General features: G+C 43.0%; 2 protein-coding genes, 1 long non-coding RNA gene and 1 pseudogene across 3 annotated transcripts; 2 read left to right on the top strand and 2 right to left on the bottom strand.

Moving 5' to 3' along the window:
• Positions 1 to 3,576: 3,576 nt before the first annotated feature.
• On the bottom strand, positions 3,577 to 5,012 carry LOC129592047 (uncharacterized). The gene is made up of 3 exons (XR_008690917.1): positions 4,882 to 5,012; positions 4,431 to 4,749; positions 3,577 to 4,341 (listed from the first exon to the last, which is right to left on the bottom strand). It is a non-coding gene; the product is annotated as an uncharacterized LOC129592047 (long non-coding RNA).
• Positions 5,013 to 8,142: 3,130 nt separating this feature from the next.
• On the bottom strand, positions 8,143 to 9,471 carry LOC129592033 (uncharacterized). The gene is made up of 3 exons (XM_055487973.1): positions 9,032 to 9,471; positions 8,355 to 8,623; positions 8,143 to 8,310 (listed from the first exon to the last, which is right to left on the bottom strand). Exons 1-3 carry the CDS (start codon positions 9,162 to 9,164, stop codon positions 8,143 to 8,145), a joined length of 570 nt encoding a protein of 189 aa, XP_055343948.1. The 5' UTR covers positions 9,165 to 9,471.
• A 1,670-nt stretch (positions 9,472 to 11,141) lies between these two features.
• Positions 11,142 to 12,498, top strand: LOC129592054 (uncharacterized). The gene is made up of 3 exons (XM_055487995.1): positions 11,142 to 11,417; positions 11,572 to 12,150; positions 12,337 to 12,498. The coding sequence occupies exons 1-3, from the start codon at positions 11,259 to 11,261 to the stop codon at positions 12,421 to 12,423; spliced, it is 825 nt and encodes a 274-aa protein (XP_055343970.1). The 5' UTR covers positions 11,142 to 11,258; the 3' UTR covers positions 12,424 to 12,498.
• A 2,024-nt stretch (positions 12,499 to 14,522) lies between these two features.
• Positions 14,523 to 20,689, top strand: LOC129591945 (chromodomain-helicase-DNA-binding protein 3-like; annotated as a pseudogene).
• Positions 20,690 to 21,214: the final 525 nt, after the last annotated feature.

Here is a 21,214-nt window from a genome sequence, read left to right as displayed (position 1 = left end):
AGTAACGGCCTGGGGGAAATGCGAATTTCAAAAATCGGTCTCAACTATTTTGTTCAAAATTTCACGGCGAATCCAATGGTGCATTCAGAAAAATTTTTCGATGAAAACTCTAAGAGGAGTTTTTTTTTGAAAATTGCACAGGGCCGGGTCTCGCGACGGACCTGACCACCGCTATGCTGTCCAACACCTTGGTTTGCTTAAAAACGTTAATTAAAGATTTTCGCGTACGGGTGGTATTAAAATAATCGTTGTCACTGCTATGAGCCCCAGCAAACCGGCGCAGTTAAACCCCATCTTGTAATATTATAACATACGAAATTACAAATGAAAATGATTAGTTGCTGCGCGTTATAACACAGCATGGATAATGTAAAATACATCTTCTAGTCTTGTCAACAGGCTAGATAAAAGTGGTATGTAATGGCTTATCCACTGTATAGTTACTGTTAGCGTGATTTATCCGCGCTCACAGTTTTTGTTTGCGTTTGCCAACTCTGCAAAAACCAGTAACGTGCTTACCAAAGCAGCTGCGACCTACAAACAAAGATTTCATCCTAGAAAGTAGCCAGATTAACATTCAAGGCCATGCAGAATGGATACTTTTAGTGCTAGAAATCGGTTTTCATTCAAAAGCATGCATGGTCAGTTCATATATGACGTACAGTATTCACAGTATTTACCGTACTACCGTACCTGGAATGCGCACGCCCGTGTAATTTCTACGCTGGCTAAAGTAAAACACGGTGCACCGGGTTTTTCTCGAAGACTGATCGCTATCCAGACACTTTTTGTCCAGTCCGAAAACCTCCCAACATTCCGGCATGCTTTGGAAACACATGTATGGCGCTGACCCTAGTATGACACTGCCACGTTGCGCTTAATTTACCAGTAACGAGTGTACTTACGAAGGTGTACGAAGGTGTTATATCCGTTTTATTCTAGCACTAGTTTAGCACTATTCTAGCACTAGCATTTTCACTAGCACTAGTTTTATTCTAGCACTAATTTTGGTTTAGTCAAGCAAACCAAAAATCGGAATCAATGCCGAGCATTTATAATTATCGGTAACTGAATAAATTTGCGCGTGAAGTCGTTCCTAAAATTAGTTACGGATCGAATTCGTACCTGTTCGTTGGAATATGCGCAGACTGAGGTCAAGAAACAGAGAACAAAAATATTTGTTGCCATAACGTTAACAGGCCTGTTAACGTCATTTTCTGCGCTAAGGTCGAATGTTGAATTTATCGTATTAGCTAAAGCAGCACAAAATCTGATGCCAGCGACGATCGACAAGCATCGGTCCAGTTCTTTCACAAGATTGGTTAGTTCCAGTTGCTGCAAATAGCTGTCAACAGGAACAATCCCATCCTTGACTAACAACTGCGAATAAAGGTCACGCGTAGTTCGACGCAGTATCGCGCTCGCTATCAGCATTATGAAAACCAGAAAACCCAATAAGACGTCCCTTCCAACAATAGCAATGCGATGAAATCCGTAAGCGATATGAGTAACGAATTCCGCATCGTACATTGTAAAAGTTGGAAAAGTGAGATTTCTCATTTCATTAAGGTATTCTGCGTTAGCCAGATAGGATTGCTCTTGGTAGTGGGCATAAGCGTTCTTTACTGCCATAGCAAAATTGTAAATTATCATAGTGGTAACAGTTATCCAGCGATCCCGTTGCGTTAGCAAGTTCCCATAATGAGCGTCAAACGTTTGCATCAGTTCAAGGATGTTTTTGCTCGACGACCACATCAACAGCATGCAAACCAAGTTGAAAATCGGATCAGCGGCATCGATCAGATGCATGACCATCAGTGTGAACCTATTCGAAAACCGTAATGTATAGCCACCGGTGTTATAGGATTGGACGTTGATATACAGCCAAATGGCGGTGGCGCAAGCAATAAGTGAAACATAAATGCACATAACGTGGCAAGTGAAAGCAGCCCACTTAGGACAATTTTTTAAGGGATGGAGGAAATAGCCAAATATCTGCAGCAGGATCACCCACACCATGGTGACCTTCCAAATAAAACCATCGTTCCCTTTTGATTTATGCATCCCGCGCAGGTTGACTGTCAATAACTAAATTGTTACTCGAACTGGCGTTGCAAACTTGACAAAATTATCGATCGGTCTTTTGCAGAATACATAACGTTGTCATTGTAAGATGCATCAAAAGCCATACTTCTATTTGAATGTGTCGTTGCCTTTGTTTACAGCATATTTTAAGTTTTTAACGAAGCAACCATTAATTACGTTGAAGAAACCCGTAGCAGGTATATCAAATGGGGTAGAAAGTGTTGGACGGTATACAGTTACATACGGATCTGCAGTTAGGGTTGTCATCACGTCATCACACGCTATCACAATCACGCCGATTTCCTGTTCCCAATCCCATCATGCCAAAAAACTGTGGCCGTGATAATGTGATGGGATGAATGATGGGATTGGTAAGTGATGGGATGATTTCCATTGCCCAGAAATGTGTGTTTTTGTGCCAAAATTACCTGTGCGTCGGTTATGCTGCATAACTTTTGTGCGCTACAAATTTTTCTTCCTTATAATTAAGGCTAGCGCTGCTTGGGGGAAAATTTATAGGCAAGACCTTTAGCATTTTGGACATTACTGTACGCTTCGCCGCTTCCACCACCGTCCATTTGATTTGGTTGACAATGCATTTTCACTTGTGATAACTTATAAGTGTTTTTACAACATTTTTACTTTATGAAAACAGCAAAATAAGTTTTATTTCAAAATATAATCGAAGTAACTATTTTGTCGCAGTGTTTGCGGCAAAATAGCCTTAGCCAAATATAATTCATTAAAACTAATTTTATTTTCGTCCCACCAATCCCACCATTCCCATCACTTCACGTTCACATTCCCATTACATCACACCTCAAAAATCAGGGTGGGATGACAACCCTATGACTGCAGTTGAGTACAATCATAAACTTTTTGAAGTTCCAAATGCCCAAAGGAACCGCTAGATACTGTGCAGGCGCAACTTGAGGCTGAGACCACACACACCAAACACTGCAATCATCGTGGACTGCTAATGGATTACCTGCTTAACATGCGATCATCCAATCGATGGAGTAAGCAAATCCACCATTTGAAAATGCGAAGTAGAGTACTAACGCAGCTCAACTAAAGTACAATATATTTAATGTTTACAAACGCTTTTATACATTATATCATTTATATTAGTATGTATGGAAATTACACGGTGTTTAATTAAGACAAACATCAGGGATCTACAGTATACAAAGGATAGTGTAGTCGCTCTTGTACGCACGCACCAGTATAATACATACCGCCTCGTGCCGGCTAAGAAAGTGTGCTACAAAATTAATGAATGATTAATGTAGTTAATCATAGATAATTGTGGGCTAATATCCATCCCATTTCTTGTTTATGGTTGTTCGTCAGCTTTCATTGGTTGCTTTGTTTGTTGAGAGATTGAGATTCTGAGCGGTTTCTGCGCTGCTGAAGTGTTGGTGTGTTCAGTTGAAATCATTTCTGTAGTTTGGCAGTGAATTTTTCTGAAATTTTGGCTTATCATGCAAACTGATTGGTATAGTTATTCCTCACAGCAAAACCACTGTTTCAGCCGGTTACGCGGCCGGTATTTGAATGACCTTTTCTTAGCTGCTTGTTTAGGTTACGATAAATCGTTTGATCATCCTGTTTTTGTAATAATAGTCAGTGAACAATTAATAAAGTAAGTAGCGATACAAGGTAGAGAACCAGCGTAGCGTCGATCGATGTGCCAAATGAGTTTTAAACATAGGTGTCCTCCAGTGTTTTTGGGCTCTCACAATCATCGCCGACCAGGTCGTTTTCCGTTTTCACCACATTGGTATTAATGACAGCGTTCCTTGGGTTTGGATGTGCTGTTGCCGTTTCGCGAAGCGCACACATCTAGATAGCTATGACAATTCCGAAATCCACCGCGAAACGCACCGTAGCATTGCTTGCACTGATAGCACAATACAGCATCCCCAGAACATCCGATCACCACGGCACAAGCAGGGATCACTTCATCCTATTAGTCGTTGCGAACACGATGGAGGCCTAGGGAAGACCTTTTTGAACATTAATGCCGCTTTCCTGGTATGCAGATACGTCAGTTGGCCGAACCCAAACTAAATGTGTAAAAAACGGCACGCCATCGAATACGGTAATTGGGAAATCGCAAGCAGACCGACGTCAGCGGCTGTTGTCTCCGAAAGGCATCTGAGTCCATCCTTTAGATTAGCATGTGCATGCCATCAGAGTCATAATATTAGTTGGTAAGGTGCACTGGAGCATATGCAGATTATCAACGCGTGACTAAAGAAAAAAGTGTGTGTAACAGATTACCAACAATTTGTGAAACTGCGTCTGTGTAATGATTATTAATTTTACTCGCTTCTTATTACCTGGGGCATTTGGGTTGGCCCTGGACGAACCCTTTGGTAAACTGAAGACGCTATTGACTGGATCATCATTAATATACTACATTAACTTTTAATTGATTAAGAAACCGTGATTAGTTATTCCATTAAGAAACTCACTTGGAATAACCAAAACATTAACCAGTACACCCGGTCCAAGCGAATGTTTGCCACGGTGCACAGCTCAGCAAGTCCAGCTGTCGAGGTGACCTTTTCAGAAAATGCGTTTCGTTTCGCTCGGAGTCTGAATTTCCTGTTGCGAGTGCCGTTTATGGTTCTTGCAGAGGAGAATGTCGCAGAGTAACTGAAAAATATAATAAATAACGGCTCGACCTAAAGTGGATAGCACGTATTACAAAATAAGCAAGTATACGATTACGTGAATATTTCATTGCAGATGCTGGAACCCAGGAGCGTGATTAATTTGGTTGATTACCTGAGCTTATGTGAGTGGGCTAATCATGAAATGGGCGCATGTATGAATTCCCTGCTGTCAGTGTACATAAATACACAACATCATGTGCACACATGTGCTGATCCTAATCATCCTATTGACAAATTCCTCAAGCCCTATTAATAGTTTCTGTGTTATCAGGCATACTTATGCGTTCTGGCTGAGTGAGTCACGAAAAAACTGATGTGTTTTAGACTCTTGCATATCGGTCCACAAAAGTCACGTACAATCAGGACATGCTAACGTGCACACAGTACTTTTTTATCTTGATCAGTACAGTTATCTGCGCTGCCACGACAAATTCATCGTCAATACACGAAAATTGTTATGATAAGAAGAACATGTCGGAAACAGACAATTCACGAGCGGTAATGTAATCTTATGTCATGTAGTGTTAAGGTAATTAACGAACAATGTATTTGTATTGTACAGAATGTTAAGGGTGCAGAGAGCTTTTTGTGAAAGACGATGGTGCAATAATAGTTATGTCAACTTTTAACTGAACATTATAATTATTCCAGCCACGATATGTAGTCGAATGGTGGGCTAGCGGTGTAAACTATACATCCAATTTGAGGTACCATACAGTTCATCTTGATATACAGTACCATCCTGTTTAATCGAATGGAGAAAAGCCCGAGAAAACCGGAATTTAATATTTTAGATTGTCCACGCAACCATACGTGTATTCTTTGAAGAACTTAGTCAGCACGAAATGCGATTGCTTGCCCAACATGACTGGCAGAGTGTGGTCAGTCTGCGCACCGGTTATGCCGGGCCTGCCGGCTGCAGGACCGTAATTTTAATTAATTATGTTAAAGGAGGTGACCGCATACGTATGCCTATTACATAATTATAACGCCACCATTAATCGACATAGCGCACAACTGCACATGCATGTACGCTTAGATACTACGTATATCGATAATGTGCAGTCTGTAGTTGTACTGCAGTGCATTCCGTCACGGTCGAAGTCAGAATGTTGAAAAAATCCCTCTATCAGCATTTCACGTCGCAACGGCTGCAATCCCATGAACTGTTTCACTCTATAGCAGCAAAATCAGTCTGTGATTTTACAAGTCCTTATGTGAAATGTCAGACGAAGACGCAATGATGCACCGCACTCGACCATTGAATTTCATTGTTGATGACTTGATGCGACCGGTGTTTATGCTTATATGTATTTCGGAATATACCTTATACGTATTTCGGAATATACCTATCCAGAATGCGATTCTACAGAAGCTGATCAAAGACAGTTTAAATTAGCGGTCTGTGGCGCTCAAAATTCATGAAAATCTGTTTACAGTTTTTCTGAAAGCAGTTTTTTTACAGTGTCTCTATCGTTCAGGCTTGCCGGTATTTTTTTATAACAGGACAAGTACTGCAGACACTTTTTGCTGAGAGGAGCAGCTAATCTGAATCGTTAAAATTATGCGGATTGGCTGATTGCATTAAAAAGGATTAAATTGATTCCATCGGCAACTCCAGTCAACACGTTATTTTTTGTCGATAAAACACTTCCGCTAATCAAGCAGGACAATCGCAACTAAACCGAGTGGTTACCAATTTTAGTATGCAGCGTTATCTTATTTTAAGTTACTGTTCTTACTTATTTATCAGTTTTTTACTTCTGCGATCTTGATTAAGAAAATTCGAACCGATTTACGCTGCTACTTTCACAAAGTTGAAAACTGTATATAATTCTACTAATTGTATAATTCACTATCGCAACCAAATACAATTCTATATCCTGATCAGTTCGTACTAATTATTGGTAGTGCCCCGATTAAAAACACACATATTTCCCGTTAAAAGGAACATTTTTGTACCCGTACAAAGCATGTCCGCAATACTAAAAATTGTCGATGAGCGGACAAATTTGTGTCGTACAGGACAAAAACGTGCCGATTTAAGGGGTATTGCGAATTACACGTATCACGTACGAACAAACGTACGAAAAAATGTGTCGAAAAACATACTCTTGACATAAAAACTATTAATAGGGAAGGGTAGAAAATTTTTTGCAAAGGGCACTTTTTCTGCGACGGAAACTGTTTCACAAGTATACATAAGCACCATTGTTAAGGGCAGGGAACAGGATGTATTCTACGCACAGACTATGCGAGCATAATCATTACTCTTCTAATCATTACCAGAAATATTGTCTGCGGGTGCCCATGATCTTTTCTCGTGGTAATGCGGTAGCATAACAATTTGGGAAATATTGTAATCCGTGACTATTCCGTGGTGTGATAATTAAGTTGGTTTTTTCTTTCAGTGCGCCTTTCACTGTGGTTGCTCAATTGTTCTTCCAGAATACCAAAGATGATGATACTATGTAATTTTGATAGAACACTTCGCAATCTGTTCTTGTCGCTAGAATTAACAAAAATAAAAAAGTTAAGGAACTAACAATAAAGAAATATGAGCTTTAGTAGCATATTTTAATCTTCGCGCTTATTGCTTGCAGTGTACTGCTATCTTTTATATGTTTTTGAATTGAAACATGGGTTGCAACAGAAAAAAAGTGTTTACAGAATACGTAACTGTGATTTTTTATTTGTGCATTAGTTTACTAACTTTATTTTAGGATTAAGGTGGCGGTGACTGCTCGGATTTTCCGCACTACAAACTCTATTATAATGAATTTGTCACATTGATTTTGAAAAAGTGTTCTACTGGTACAATCTTACAACTATTAGTGATTGTCGATCAACGTTGTATGGTTGCGCTTACAGACAAAGAACAAAAAATTTTTACATTCCGATAATTATCCACGTACATAATTTAAGCTAATCCGTTTTGGCAAAAACGTATACAGAATTTTCATATGAATGCTACATGCCAACTCAAAATTGCGAGAAAAGCAAAATACGCTGTCATATCTTAACGTACAGATACTGTATGTATCTCTGTGCTCACATGTCAGTTAAAAATAAGCTCTATTGCTTTGTAGCTGAACAAACTTGGTTCTTCTTCAAGATATTTGATGAATTTGCAAAAAATAAGCAGGCTGGAAACTCAAAATTAGACTAAAAACCGGGAGGTATCAGTCATGCAAAGCCTGGTGGTATATATGCCATGGCCACATGGTACGCCGCAGAATGAAATATGTCAGGGCAAATCAACCAGCCATCGTGTCCAATTAAGCGGCACTTTCCAACATCTTGTCGTGTTCGTTTTCCTCCTCTCTTTCCATCTCGTTCTCCACCATGCAGCTCGTACCATCCACAGCTTTAACTAGATCCTTCTGATCGGGTTTATCATCTTGACCTGACCGGAAGCGGCCGCATCATAGGCGCGGCTAATCCACACCGTGGTGCCCACGATGGCACCAAACGCCAAGGTCAACCCGGCCACCGAATGGGAGGTGTTGATGCCCATGTACAAAATTCCCAGTGTCTCCACCTGCCAGTCGGTCGGACTGAGGTGGCCCCAGTTCTGGTCTGGACCATGGCGATCACTTGATTAAAGAGGCCCGTGGGAGAAGAAGGGGTGCCGAAGAAGTCACTGAAGCCCACCAGAATGATTCCCAGAGGACAAACCATGCGTTTGACCATGTAAGACACGTAGTCTGGCTCTTCTGCTGGATTCCAGGTTCCGGCAGCCAGGCGGCGCGCCACAGCTTTGATCTTGATTCCCACAACCAGCAGCAGAAGCGGTACGAGGCAGTTGTACACGTGTAGCATGGCAAATGTCCAATATGGTAAAAAATATATTGCTAAAAAGGAACGAAACTTAAAATAAATCACAACAAATAAATCACAACACTTCAAATAAGTCATCGTCATAATATTAGTCATAATATCACTGCTGACAATGCGGAATGAAATTGTATACTCGTACTGCGTATTTGTATAAATTAGGTTATACATTTTATTGGCTGTACGTATACATTATCATAATTTTTATTCTTTTGAAGTGCTTATTTATATTTTAACTGCCTTATGTGAAATAAAGCGCTATTATTGGGTAGGTACAACAAGTATGTGAACTACGAGCACATACACGCTCACGTAGGTATATAACTATGTATAATTCTATAATTACATAAATATATTCGATTACAGAAGAGAATGAATCTAATTTTAATTGAGCCGACACCACAATTTATATGTATATTACTTACTTGCGATGGTCAAAACAGTTGTAAGTCCTCCACAGACCAATAAAGTCCATGCCACACTGCGCAACTCAAAGGATCCTGCCGGTGGTACGACCTTGGCCGGTGTTTTAAGGGTTTCAACGGATTTTTCGGACATACTCTTTTAGCTGATAGGCCGGAATAGCGGACAGTCGAATGCCGACTCTGTTAATACCGACAGATATTTATAAAATTGTGAAGTAGGTGAAAATCGTGTTGTTTTAAATGGGGAGACTTGTATTGAATAAATCGGATGCTCTGCCGATTATACTTGGCTATGTAATTACAAAGGTTATCGGAAGCCAGTAACTACAGAAAACTAAGCTCTGTTTAGATTATCAGGAGACGTTTACTGTTCTTCCCAGTTCCCTGCAAGTCACACTCTGAGTTTCTGACTGCGGAGGAAAGTACAACAGCAGCCTGGTTATATGCTCTTCTTAGGCTTAACTCAAGACCGTGACTATCTACCGTAGGACCTAGTCTTTCTTGTCAGTACTGGTAACACTGCATGTCAACTTTAAAGAATTCTTGCGCGGAAGCAACGGAGCCACCGTCACGAATCAGTCGATACTAAAATCAATACCGGCATAACACGTTTGACGTATGAGTTCTATCCACGCTAAAGGTCGCTATTCTACGCGGTATGTGGGTATTCTTCCAAGGTGACCATTCATCCCAGTCTTAAGCACAAGAAAATGCCGAACCTTCAATCTTATAATCCTTTTGAGGGGTTTGTGTTTCGATGCTCGCCTGCCTGGCTGCTGCCGACGTTAAAATTTTAAGACACCACAAGAAAACAATCGGCGTAAAGGGCAATTTTGAGACATCCGGGGGCATTAAAATTTATGGCTACTAAAGTATTACTCATTGCGCACTGCGCACCACTGACTCAAAAGATGTTCTAATTATTAGTATATAATAAAAGAATTCGCGAACGTGCAAGCCAAGAAATTTCCAGGTGCATAAAAATAGCCTAAAATTAATGACAATTAAAAGTATAGTTGCTTTTTTGCATGCAAAAGCAGACCATGAATAAAAAGAACAAAGAAAATCGATAAAACTATTTCCTTGATAAAATGCCGAATTGGACAAACTTCTACTTAGTTCTTCTAAGCATGGTAATGATGACATTGTTGAGGTGCAAAAGACCGGACTTGTAATGTGCTGCAAATCCATTATACGAGTACATATTATGTCCTGAGGGATCAAATTTTTCGCCCACACACATCCCACCGATACTACAGACGATAGTGTTATTATTCGAGTGCTAGGATAGGCTGTCATGATAGAAAGATATTACTACTTATCCTGATATATATTTTAGTGTTTGCAAAAAACCATTAGCCAATCTGTGTAAGGAGCCGGATTGACCGCTCAGCAGTAAATCGGCGCTTTGAAATTAAAGTGAGAATATGGATACAAGTATGTATTTGTGCATATTATGCATTTTTAAGGGCAACTGGCCAGTAACGATTTTATTGTAAAGCTGTTCTGACCATGCCCTCGTATTTTCTGGTGGCTCGCAGCCTGTGTTACGTATTCCCCATTCCCGATGGAAAAACTGTCTTTTCCAAAGAGCACTGTCTCAAGCACTAATGTTGTATGATTTCATCCGCTCCACCTAATGTTCTGCGTGCTGGCAATAAGGGCCGAATTATAGAATGCAGTTGCATCGTGATCACTGATCCACCCACTCAGTTATAAAAGACCCCTTTGATTAATAAGTCACCATGCGCGTCGGCATTTGGAGCGTTTCGCGGCAATGCGCACCATTGTTTACCAGGCACACGGCCATGGTGTCAGGTTAGAGATTTATAACTGGCTAACAATACTGACGTGCAGGAGCCGAATGTCGAATCGGCCCCGCCTATCGCGGTGCTCCAACAACGGATCTAGGTATGATATCCCGAAATTAAGTCAAGAACTTCCTCCGACTATGTCTTGCTATATTGTACCTGTGTGTACATTGTAATGGACTGTTCGATGTGCCTACGCGGTCGGCTATTCGAAAGCACGACCATAACATTTTTTAATAGTACTGCAGCACAAGGATAGACGGAAAGAATGTCTTGCTTTCCGTAACGCAGACGCATTTTACTGGGCAAACAGTATTTCGAGTTTTTTGCATGTTGTTAAACATTTTATTACTGATTTAAGATGTAATCAGCAAAGCCATACATAGCACTATTTAAGCTGTCTTCAAAATCTACAAATGGCGCCCGAAAAGAAAGACTGCGAGAAATGTACACTACTGCCCAACTCACCATCATTGCATGTCATACCAAAGGCTGGACTAGCCGAATTGCGCAGCGTGGCGTACGTTTGTTTAGCACTGGGCTCGTTGACCTTAGCACTGGTCATTCCAAGTATGGTAATTCTTGCTTTTCTTTAATTCATAGCACAATCTACAGTCATGTATAATACACCTACGAGTGAGCTAGATAAATGTTTCCCGTTTATGGTAGACTTGAGAACTAGCTAACTTAAAGCACCGTGTTGCACTAAATACAGACATTGACCTTTAGCGGCGTTCTTGCTGCCTTACCGGAAATACACCGCCGTCCATATGGCCACCTACGGCACAACCATCATGCAAGAAGACGGCCTCGCGTGCCCAGAAAGAAAGTCCTTCGACGATCCTGTCTGACCTGCAATTCTTTGTCCTGCAATGGAAGCTGTTCGCCTTCCTGTGGAATGTGGAAACAACTGGATTCGGTACGGTGCCTTATATTTTCAATCCCGCCGAGGTGCCATTCACGGAGGTCCTTCACCACATTCATAGCAAGGCATTTGGCGACCTAAATCCGACACAGAGCGAAATGGATGCTCTAGAACTGCTGTATCTCCTTATCAGTACGTGTTATACATTTGTGCACTTCGCGCTGGTTGTGGGATTCGTCATATCTACCACGATTTTGACTTGTCTGTCATGCCGCCTCCCACAATCGAATTTGCAACTGGAGGATGCTGTCCTTGCTGGAGAGGGGAGCGAAAAAGATAATAATATCGTTGTTGTGGAGGAAGCAGAAAAATATGATGATTTAGAGGGCGGCAATCACGAGAGAGCTGGTGTGTTCATGGAATCGCCTGTTTACTCTGTGCCTGTGCGTAGAGTAAGATTTCTAATTTCTGACTTTGTACTTTTGCTAACAATAAGGTATTACCTATGCGGCCTACATAATTTATATAATTCGCAGGGCTGCAGTAATGGCGCGCTTAAGTCCACAATAAATACTTAACTGCGTAATATTCCGCTGTTTGGGTATCTTAAAGACTGCTATTCGATCCAGAAAGTTTCTCACGTGCATCGGAATTTTCTTCTGGCCCTGACAGCACTTTTGGGATCGTTCGTTCCTCGCGAAGGAGTGAGCAGTTAAAAGAATTATGTATATATATTTAATACGATTTATTACTGTCATCTGTAAGCATGTGGCAAAATTGAATTTGTTTGAAGATGCAGTGCCGATGTTTGTTTGTTTGAAGCTGGAGTGAAATGTTTGGAATTCTTGCATGAGTATAAACTTAATGCTGAAATCGTTGAAGCCAAAGAATGAGAAATCACTGCGTTATTTATTGTCACTTGTAGCCTTATACATACGGTACTTTAAAAAGAAATGAATGCGTACTTGTGTATATTATAGTACAGTATAGCTACGCTTATGTACAAGTGCTTGCTTATTGCTCTAACTGTAAACTCTAATAAATAATAGGTATATCGTGATATGGACGGTACTTACCGGTATGTCCATACAGCCCATACTTACAGTACCGGTACGTATGTCCAGACAGACATCCGGTATGCTGCACCATCCAATTGATCATCCAACAAAATGCGTTGAATGATCAATTTAGGACCAGCTGGAAAAATATCCCTTTTTTACATAATCCCTCTGCGGATCAAGAAGCCAAGCTAATAAAAATGTGGTCGTAATAATTATTTATCGTTAGAAAAGTTACCAAAGGTATACAACTATAAGGAAAAACGCCCGTGCATACACGGGCGTCCAAGCTGTGCTTTACTACAGGTTGGCTTACATTTTGCTTCCGGTTCCGGTTCCAATACTACAGTTCCCTTGCCTTTTGGTAATGGAAACCACAATCATCACCTCATCTCGAACACTTTGGATAAGTGCATACCATACAGAGATTTTCCAAGTATGCGCTTAAATAATATTTCCCTAACAGCTATAGTGTAAATACAGTACCGTACTTTCATAACCACTGGAACGAAAGTGGCTTTATGCGCATCCACTAACTTTTCTGTATTGTAGTACGACCGTGCAGCTATGCCAGTGCACGCACTGTCGTTCATGTTTTAATACGATTGCGCGAGTATGTACGAAAGAACCGTAGTAAAGAGGCTAATGGTAAGGACCAGTGGATCTCCGCTATCAGATCCTGATCTGGATGCACATTTTGGGAAGGACTTTTCTTTCGTGTCTGTAGTTGCCACGTACAACAACTGTTATTCTCCAGTTTAACAACTTAAAATTGTACTTTACGGTGTTTTATCGCCGTTTGAACTCCTAAGAGCTCTTCTGGAACATCTCTTGGATATTGTCTCTATGGGATGAATTAAGGTGATCGCTGTCCTGAAGCTGTTTACGGATGGATTCCGATCGGAGTTCAGATGAAGAGGGGAATCCCCCTCCTGCGAAGGGTTCTTCCCGACCCCAGCCGGCCGGAATTGACATGAATGCGTATTATGCTGCTTATCAGCAGCAGATGCGCCAACAGCAGCAACGCAGCAGTCGTAGCAGTGCCAGCGCCAGTGCGACGTCATCTGATTATTACGCTGGAGCCTCTGCGGACGGTTCGGGTTTGTTTGGGAGCGCGGGGCCAGGAGTGGCTGGCAGTCGCCAAGCAGAACTCATGGGGTAAGAATCGTATGATTCGCAAGAGCTGCTTTGTGCATTGTGAAACGCACTTTGTAACTCACTGATCTAATTGTTAAATCCTTTTGAAAATTAGTTTGTTGCCTAATGAAGCATACTTACGCGTTATGTTAGTTCAGCACTTGTTTATACTACTTTGTACATCTAGATTAATACATTTTATTCACTAGTATACGAGTACCTTTTTTAATTATAACTGCCAATACCGCCATTGATACTTTCACTAAAGCAACGTCTGCAAAGATAATGTTTTTCGTCATGATTGGAAACTAAAACTTTGCAATATCTTGATTATGGACTGAGATGGAATGGAAATGCTCATAGGATTAGGACGGGATGCTCATAGGATTAGGATAGGTTAGGACGGGATTAGGACGGGATAGGATGAACTATTTACGGAACGGAGATACACAGAATTACGGATTTTTATTATTTCATGACGATAAACAATGTCACAATTTTACGTTTGCGTCAGTACTTGCGTATTAACGAAAGCACCACACACTCAGCCTGTTCTGTGTGCATTGTTGCATGGTATCTGTTTGTCTGTGGACGCTAACGCTGTGTTTTGTGTAGCGAAATCAACGCAGCCGGGCGGGAGACCAAGCCGACGACGACGAGGATGATGATGGCGGCTACAATCTGTCCGCTCGTGCCAACAGCATGAACCTGCATCCGTACCGATCGCAGGACACTGATTCGCCGAGTGCATCGGCCGCTGTCACGGACGACGGTGAGGAAGAAGAAGAACCGGAACCTGCCGCTGCTCCTGCGGCCAAGAAAAAGAACGCACCCAAGAAGAAGAGCAGTAAAAAAAGTAAGAAAAGCAGCAAAAAGAGCAAGCCGAAAGTGGAGAAGCCATCAGTGGCTGCTGAAGAGGAATCTGTGGAGGAGCCCGTCTTGGAGGGAACCGATGCGACCAAGCAGAAAGCAAGCCGCAGTAGTTTACGTCGGAAAAAAGACAGTGCCGACCTCGCTGTATCGAGCGTTCTATCGGTAGGTTGTACTGGCATATTGGTCTACTGTTCTTATTTTTTAATCGCAGCGATGCATTTTACAGCCGTCCGATAAAATTTGTGCTGACAATAACCTAAGGAACATCGAGATCAAATACACAGACGAAAATTATCGGACGTTAACCAATTATAAAGAATTCAGCGAGTATATGCGACCGCTCTTAATGTCGGCCAACGAAAATGCCCCGATGGCCAAGATTCTGGCACTGGTTGGCGCTCACTGGCGGGAATTTCTGGATAAGCATCCCTTTCCGGAAACTGTGCGGAAAATGTCCAAACACCCGACGGTATCCGAAAGTACGTAACGATATTTGTGATAGAATTAATTATCTGCATTATACGGTATTCTTTATGAAACAGGCACAAAAGAGTTGATTCAGATTTTATAAAAAATTCTCCCCTTCTTTGTGCTTGTGAATGGCAATGAGCGATTTTTAAGAGCGTGTTGTATACATCAGGCGCGGCATCCATTGATCAGGAAGATGCATCGCCGCCTGGCAGCAAATCGAAGAAACCAAAACGCAGCACAGTCTCCAGCAAATCCAAGGGAGGCAGTAGCAGCAAACCGAAATCCAAGCGCAAACGAGGAGGCTCGGATGAAGATGGGCGTGATGATCGGAATTCCGATGAGGAATTCGAGAAGATGCTGGAAGAAGCCGATGATATCTACAAGCAGGAAATGGCCTCCAAACAGTCGTTCAGCCGGAAACGGTCGGTGGCTGCCCGTGGAACACCGCCGAGCAGCTCCGCTCCCAGTAAGAAAAAGGTGAAGAAAGCCGCTCCGGCCAAAAAGGCTGTCAAGAAGCCCGATGTGGAGATGGAAAATCAGGACTACTGCGAAGTGTGTGGGGCCGGCGGGGAGATTATTCTGTGCGATACCTGTCCAAAGGCTTACCATTTGGTCTGTTTAGATCCAGAACTGGAAGAGGCTCCAGAAGGTAAGCATTCTCGTCGGTGTTAGCAGCAGTAGCCAGTATGGACTGACGCCAGTCGATTATTTAATTGATTTTCGCAAGGAGTAAACAAAGCAGGTTTTCCATTTGAATGTAAGTGTTAAGTGAGACAAGAGGGCGGAAGAGATCAAGTTTATGCACACGTAACGCTACTTTCACCGAACCGGCTGCAGTAAGCGTCAGCACATCATGCACCGGTGCCCACTAGCCAACAACTGCGCCCTTTTCACCAACGTTCTGTTTGTGCATACAGATTGCATATAGCTATGCAGTTATTGCAGTATGCAGCATGAAACAAGTCGGCATAGGGAATATATAGGGGGATGAATAGTCTAAGATAGTGGGCAGCCGGCAGTAACCGTGTGTCTAGGAAGGGTACTCACATTCTTTTGGTTGTGCCTCCTGGATAGCTGCTTTGCGGAAATCAACAAACGCTTTAATTATGTGTGTACAGAAGTGATGTAGTGCAGTAGTTGTGTGCGAGCAGTGGTGCATATGGATTTTATGGATAGGCTTATAACAATATGGATCTTTCCGATCCAGACAACGGCTGTTCACCTTTGCACACGACTATTAGATTTTTTGACGTCATAAGCCTTTCTTTCATTTGAATTGACTGCTTTAAAAATACGTATATTTTGTGACAGAGTATATATATATATATGTAAAGTGCATATGGTTGTGTATTAATAATAACCGTAGATTCCAAAGCCGACCCAAACACGATTACAGAACCCCGAACTTGGGATATGGGATACTGGGATATTAAAATGTACTTTGTGTAGAAGTATATATATACTCGTATAAATAATATCAATTATTTTAATATACGTTAGTAGAACTCCTTGCGCACATAAATAAATTTACGTACAGTGAACTCAGTACACTTCTTTCTTTGTATTATTTTATCTTTTTGTACAGACGAAACTTTCATTCATCCTACCTTTCATAGTATTATGTCAGAGCGATAGGATCTCATTTAATACGTTTTGTAACTATATTTAATCGTTTGTTGATAACGAATTTATCACTAGTAATGATAATGGTGAACAGAGGTTCGCCTATGCCCGGTAGTTCGTCAACTCGAATTGGTTATGGTCGCATCGCGTTACTGTTCAAATAGAAACATTTCAATCCTTATTGTATGAAACCATACATATCTCTGCATATTGTTAAATTTTAAACTTGTGATTACAGTAATTCTTCCCACGAATAGTATGATCGGTGTTTGATTCACCATCAGACTGATTGTTGGCCCACCAAACCATTGCGCAGGGCCGAAATCTATGGCAGCTCCGCTGTTTGGGGGCTTAACTATTTAGGATATGGTGATTAAGCGCATTTACAATCTCAACATGCGTTTGGTATTAACAGGAAAATGGAGCTGTCCGCAGTGTCAGCAAGACGGTATCAATGGTGGCGGAAAAGCAGAAGAGGACAAGGAGGAGGAAGAGGAGGACGTGGACGCTCCGCCTGCCGGTGAACGCAGCGAACGGAGCATTGAAAATATGGAGTACTGTCGTGTGCTTTGATGGCGGCGAGCTGCTGTTATGCGACGGTGCCCATCCGCATTCCATGTGGACTGCCTGAATCCGCCACTGAAAGACATTCCCGAAGGCGAATGGTTATGTCCGCGCTGTACCTGTCCACAGCTGCGCGCCCGTGTTAGTAAGATCCTCCACTGGCGCTGGATCGACCCATCCGGTCTGGCCGGCCTGCCCATCGACCCGGAGAAAGGGCCCAAAAGGCGCCCGCCGCGTATTCGGGAATTTTTTATTAAATACGACAATCTGTCCTACTGGCACTGTGAGTGGGTGCCAGAGATTCAGCTGGACGTTAATCAGCCACAGCTGATCCGCAACTATTTCCGGCGCAATAACATGGATGACCCGCCGCCATTGGAAGAGATCTCGGAAGCCAAACGGGCTCGTCACCATGATGAGGCGGAACTGGAGGAGCGCTTCTACCGCTATGGTATCAAACCCGAATGGATTCAAGTGCACCGCATTATCAACCATCAGCAGAAACGGAACGGTGAGATGCAATACTTAGTTAAATGGCGCGATTTAAACTACGACCAGTCGTCGTGGGAAGAGGAAGACATGGAGAAAGACGTACCGGATTTCAAGAAATGTGTGGACGCATACTGGGATCTCCGGGCGCAGGCGGAGGCCAGCTTAGTTGCGGAAAAATCCAAGAAGAAAAAGGAGAAGAAAGAGAAAGGCGACAAAGCACAACCAAAACGCTGGCAGTTCCCGGATAAACCCACCTGTGACCCTCGCAGGCAATATGAACGGCAACCGGACTACATTACCTCCACCGGCGGCGAACTACATTTGTACCAGTTGGAGGGTTGAATTGGTTGCGTTACTCATGGTCGCACGGCACGGACACTATCCTGGCTGATGAAATGGGTCTCGGCAAAACTATACAGACTATTGTGTTCCTGTACTCGCTATAAAGAAGGACATTGCCGAGGGCCGTTCCTGGTGACTGCGCCTTTATCCACGCTGATTAACTGGGAGCGAATTCGAAATGTGGGCCCCGGATTTCTACGTGGTGACGTATATCGGCGACCGAGAATCGCGAGCGGTTATTCGTGAAAACGAGTTTAGCTTTGAGAGAGGAGCGATTCGTGGTGGGCAGAAGGCTTCGAGGGTGCGAGATGGATTTGAAGTGAAATTTAACGTGTTGTTAACGTCCATGGAGATGATCAGCGTGGATCAGCCGACATTGGGGTCCATTGATTGGAAAATATTGGTTGTGGACGAAGCGCATCGTCTGAAAAATAATCAGTCAAAGGTGAGAGAAATGTTGCTTACTTCTTGTTTTGCAGTGTTAATGTTAAGAATTCTAGAGTGGCCGCTCTGTATCTATGATATTTGTATGCGATTCTACAGTTGTAAGTAACTTGAATTTAAAAGCTCGTGATTTAGAAAAACGTTTCGAATTTTGAAGTTACGTTCCGATGTTTAGGATTGTTTTATTAATAAAATTAATGACTTTTATTATGTGGACATAAAAAGAAAAATAACTTAATATTTACGGTTTAGGCTATAATTATTTTATTTTATATAGTTTTTCCGCGTACTGAACCAGTACACACTTGGATATAAATTACTGCTGACCGGAACTCCATTACAAAATAATCTCGAAGAACTGTTCCACTTGTTAAATTTCCTCAGCCCTGATCGATTCAACGACATGCTGGAATTTACACGCGAATTCGCCGATTTATCCAAAGAAGACCAAGTGAAGAAGCTGCACGACATCATGGGCAACCATCTGCTGCGCCGTTTGAAGGCCGATGTTTTGAATAATATGCCCACGAAATCGGAGTTTATTGTGCGCGTAGACATGTCAGCATTACAAAAGAAATACTATAAATTCATCCTAACCCGTAACTACGAAGCGCTACACACGAAATCTGGTGGATCCAGTTTAATCAACGTCATGATGGAGTTGAAAAAGTGCTGTAATCATCCGTAACACGCTGGACAAGAGGGTGCGAAGATGCCCAATGGCGCCTACGAGGGCAGTGCGCTGGTGAAAGCCTGTGGCAAGCTGGAGTTGTTGAGTAAAATGCTGAAAGTGCTGAAACGTGGCGGACATCGTGTTGATCTTTTCGCAGATGACGCGTATGTTGGACCTTCTGGAAGACTACTTGGAGTTTGAAGGGTACAAATACGAGCGCATTGACGGGCAGATCACTGGAGGCCAACGTCAGGATGCCATTGACCGTTTCAATGAGCCAGGCGCTCAACAGTTTGTATTTCTCTTGTCAACACGCGCCGGTGGTCTGGGCATCAATCTTGCCACTGCGGATACCGTCATTATTTACGACTCGGACTGGAATCCACATAACGATATCCAGGCGTTCAGTCGGGCCCATCGTATCGGGCAGGCCAACAAAGTCATGATCTACCGCTTTGTCACGCGGGCCAGCGTGGAAGAGCGCGTCACGCAGGTGGCCAAGAAGAAGATGATGTTGACGCATCTGGTGGTGCGCAGTGGTGGCTCCCAGTTCAGTAAGAAAGAGCTGGATGACATTCTCAAGTTCGGTACGGAGGAGCTGTTCAAGGATGATAATGTGGATGGTTCGACTGGGGAAGGCACTAACAAAGAAACGGGCGAGAGTACCGGCGCCATTCATTACGATGATGACGCTGTGGAGAAACTGTTGGACCGCTCGCTGGAGGGTATCCAGGAGAAGGAAGTGGGCTTGAATGAATATCTCAGCCTTTTAAGGTGGCGACATATAACATTGTCAATCCAGCGGAAGAAGAGGAAGCCGATGAGGAAAACAGTCAGCCGGACACCAGCAAAGATGAAGAGAACCAGCCCAGTACGGACCCGGCCTACTAGGAGCGGGCTGCTGCGGCATCATTTTGAGCAGCACCAGGAGGATATCTCGCGCTCCCTGGGAAAGGGTAAACGCCTGCGACGACGGGTGAACTATATTATGGATGGCACGGAAAGGCCGCGGCTGGAGATGGAAGAATTCCAAGGCGCAGGGACATCCGCCGCCGGCAACCAGTCCGCTGATAACTCGTCGTTCTCATCTCCATCGGATGATAACGACGAAGAAGATGATGAGTTCGGACAGGGTGAAGGCGGGAAGGAAATGACTGGTCGACGTCGTAAGAAGGATGACGGCCCGTTACCGCCGCTGCTGAACAAAACCTCACCGAATACATTCGATGTATTGGGTTTCAATCCCCGACAACGTAAGTCATTTTAAATGGGGTGCTACGCTATGGTATTCCGTCGGACGATGAGCAGTCATGGCAGTGGAACGTGCGTGACCTGCGCGCCAAATCAGAACGGCATTTCCGCGCTTACGCAGCTATGTTTATGCGTCATTTGTGCGAACCCGGTCCGGATAATGCGGAGATTCAGTGATGGTGTGCCTCGGGAAGGCATCTCGCGACATCACATTCTCAGCCGGATTGGCATCAGCTTGATTAAAAGAAAGTCAAGGAGTTTGAACCGGTCAACGGAAACATTCGATGCCGGAGTTGTTGTTATGCAGAAGCAGGCTCAGCAAGTGCAGCTGGATGCGAGCGGCGTGAGCGAGAGAAACCAAACTGAAGGCTGAAGGTGAGGCTGGTGGTAGTGGGGAGCGTGAGGAGACCGCTTTGCAGAAATCGGAAAAAGATCTCAAAGAAACTGTTCCAGTGGCGGAGCCGCCCATCATTAAAACCAAACAGCGTTTCATGTTTAACATCTGCGACGGGGATTCACCGAGCTGCACACGCTGTGGTTCAATGAGGAGCGCGCCATTCGCGCCAATCCCGAACATGA

The sequence above is a fragment of the Paramacrobiotus metropolitanus genome, unplaced genomic scaffold, assembly GCF_019649055.1.
Source record: "Paramacrobiotus metropolitanus isolate TYO unplaced genomic scaffold, Prichtersi_v1.0 Parri_scaffold0000049, whole genome shotgun sequence".
NCBI lineage: Eukaryota > Metazoa > Tardigrada > Eutardigrada > Parachela > Macrobiotidae > Paramacrobiotus > Paramacrobiotus metropolitanus.
This window is presented reverse-complemented; position numbering and strand designations above follow the sequence as displayed.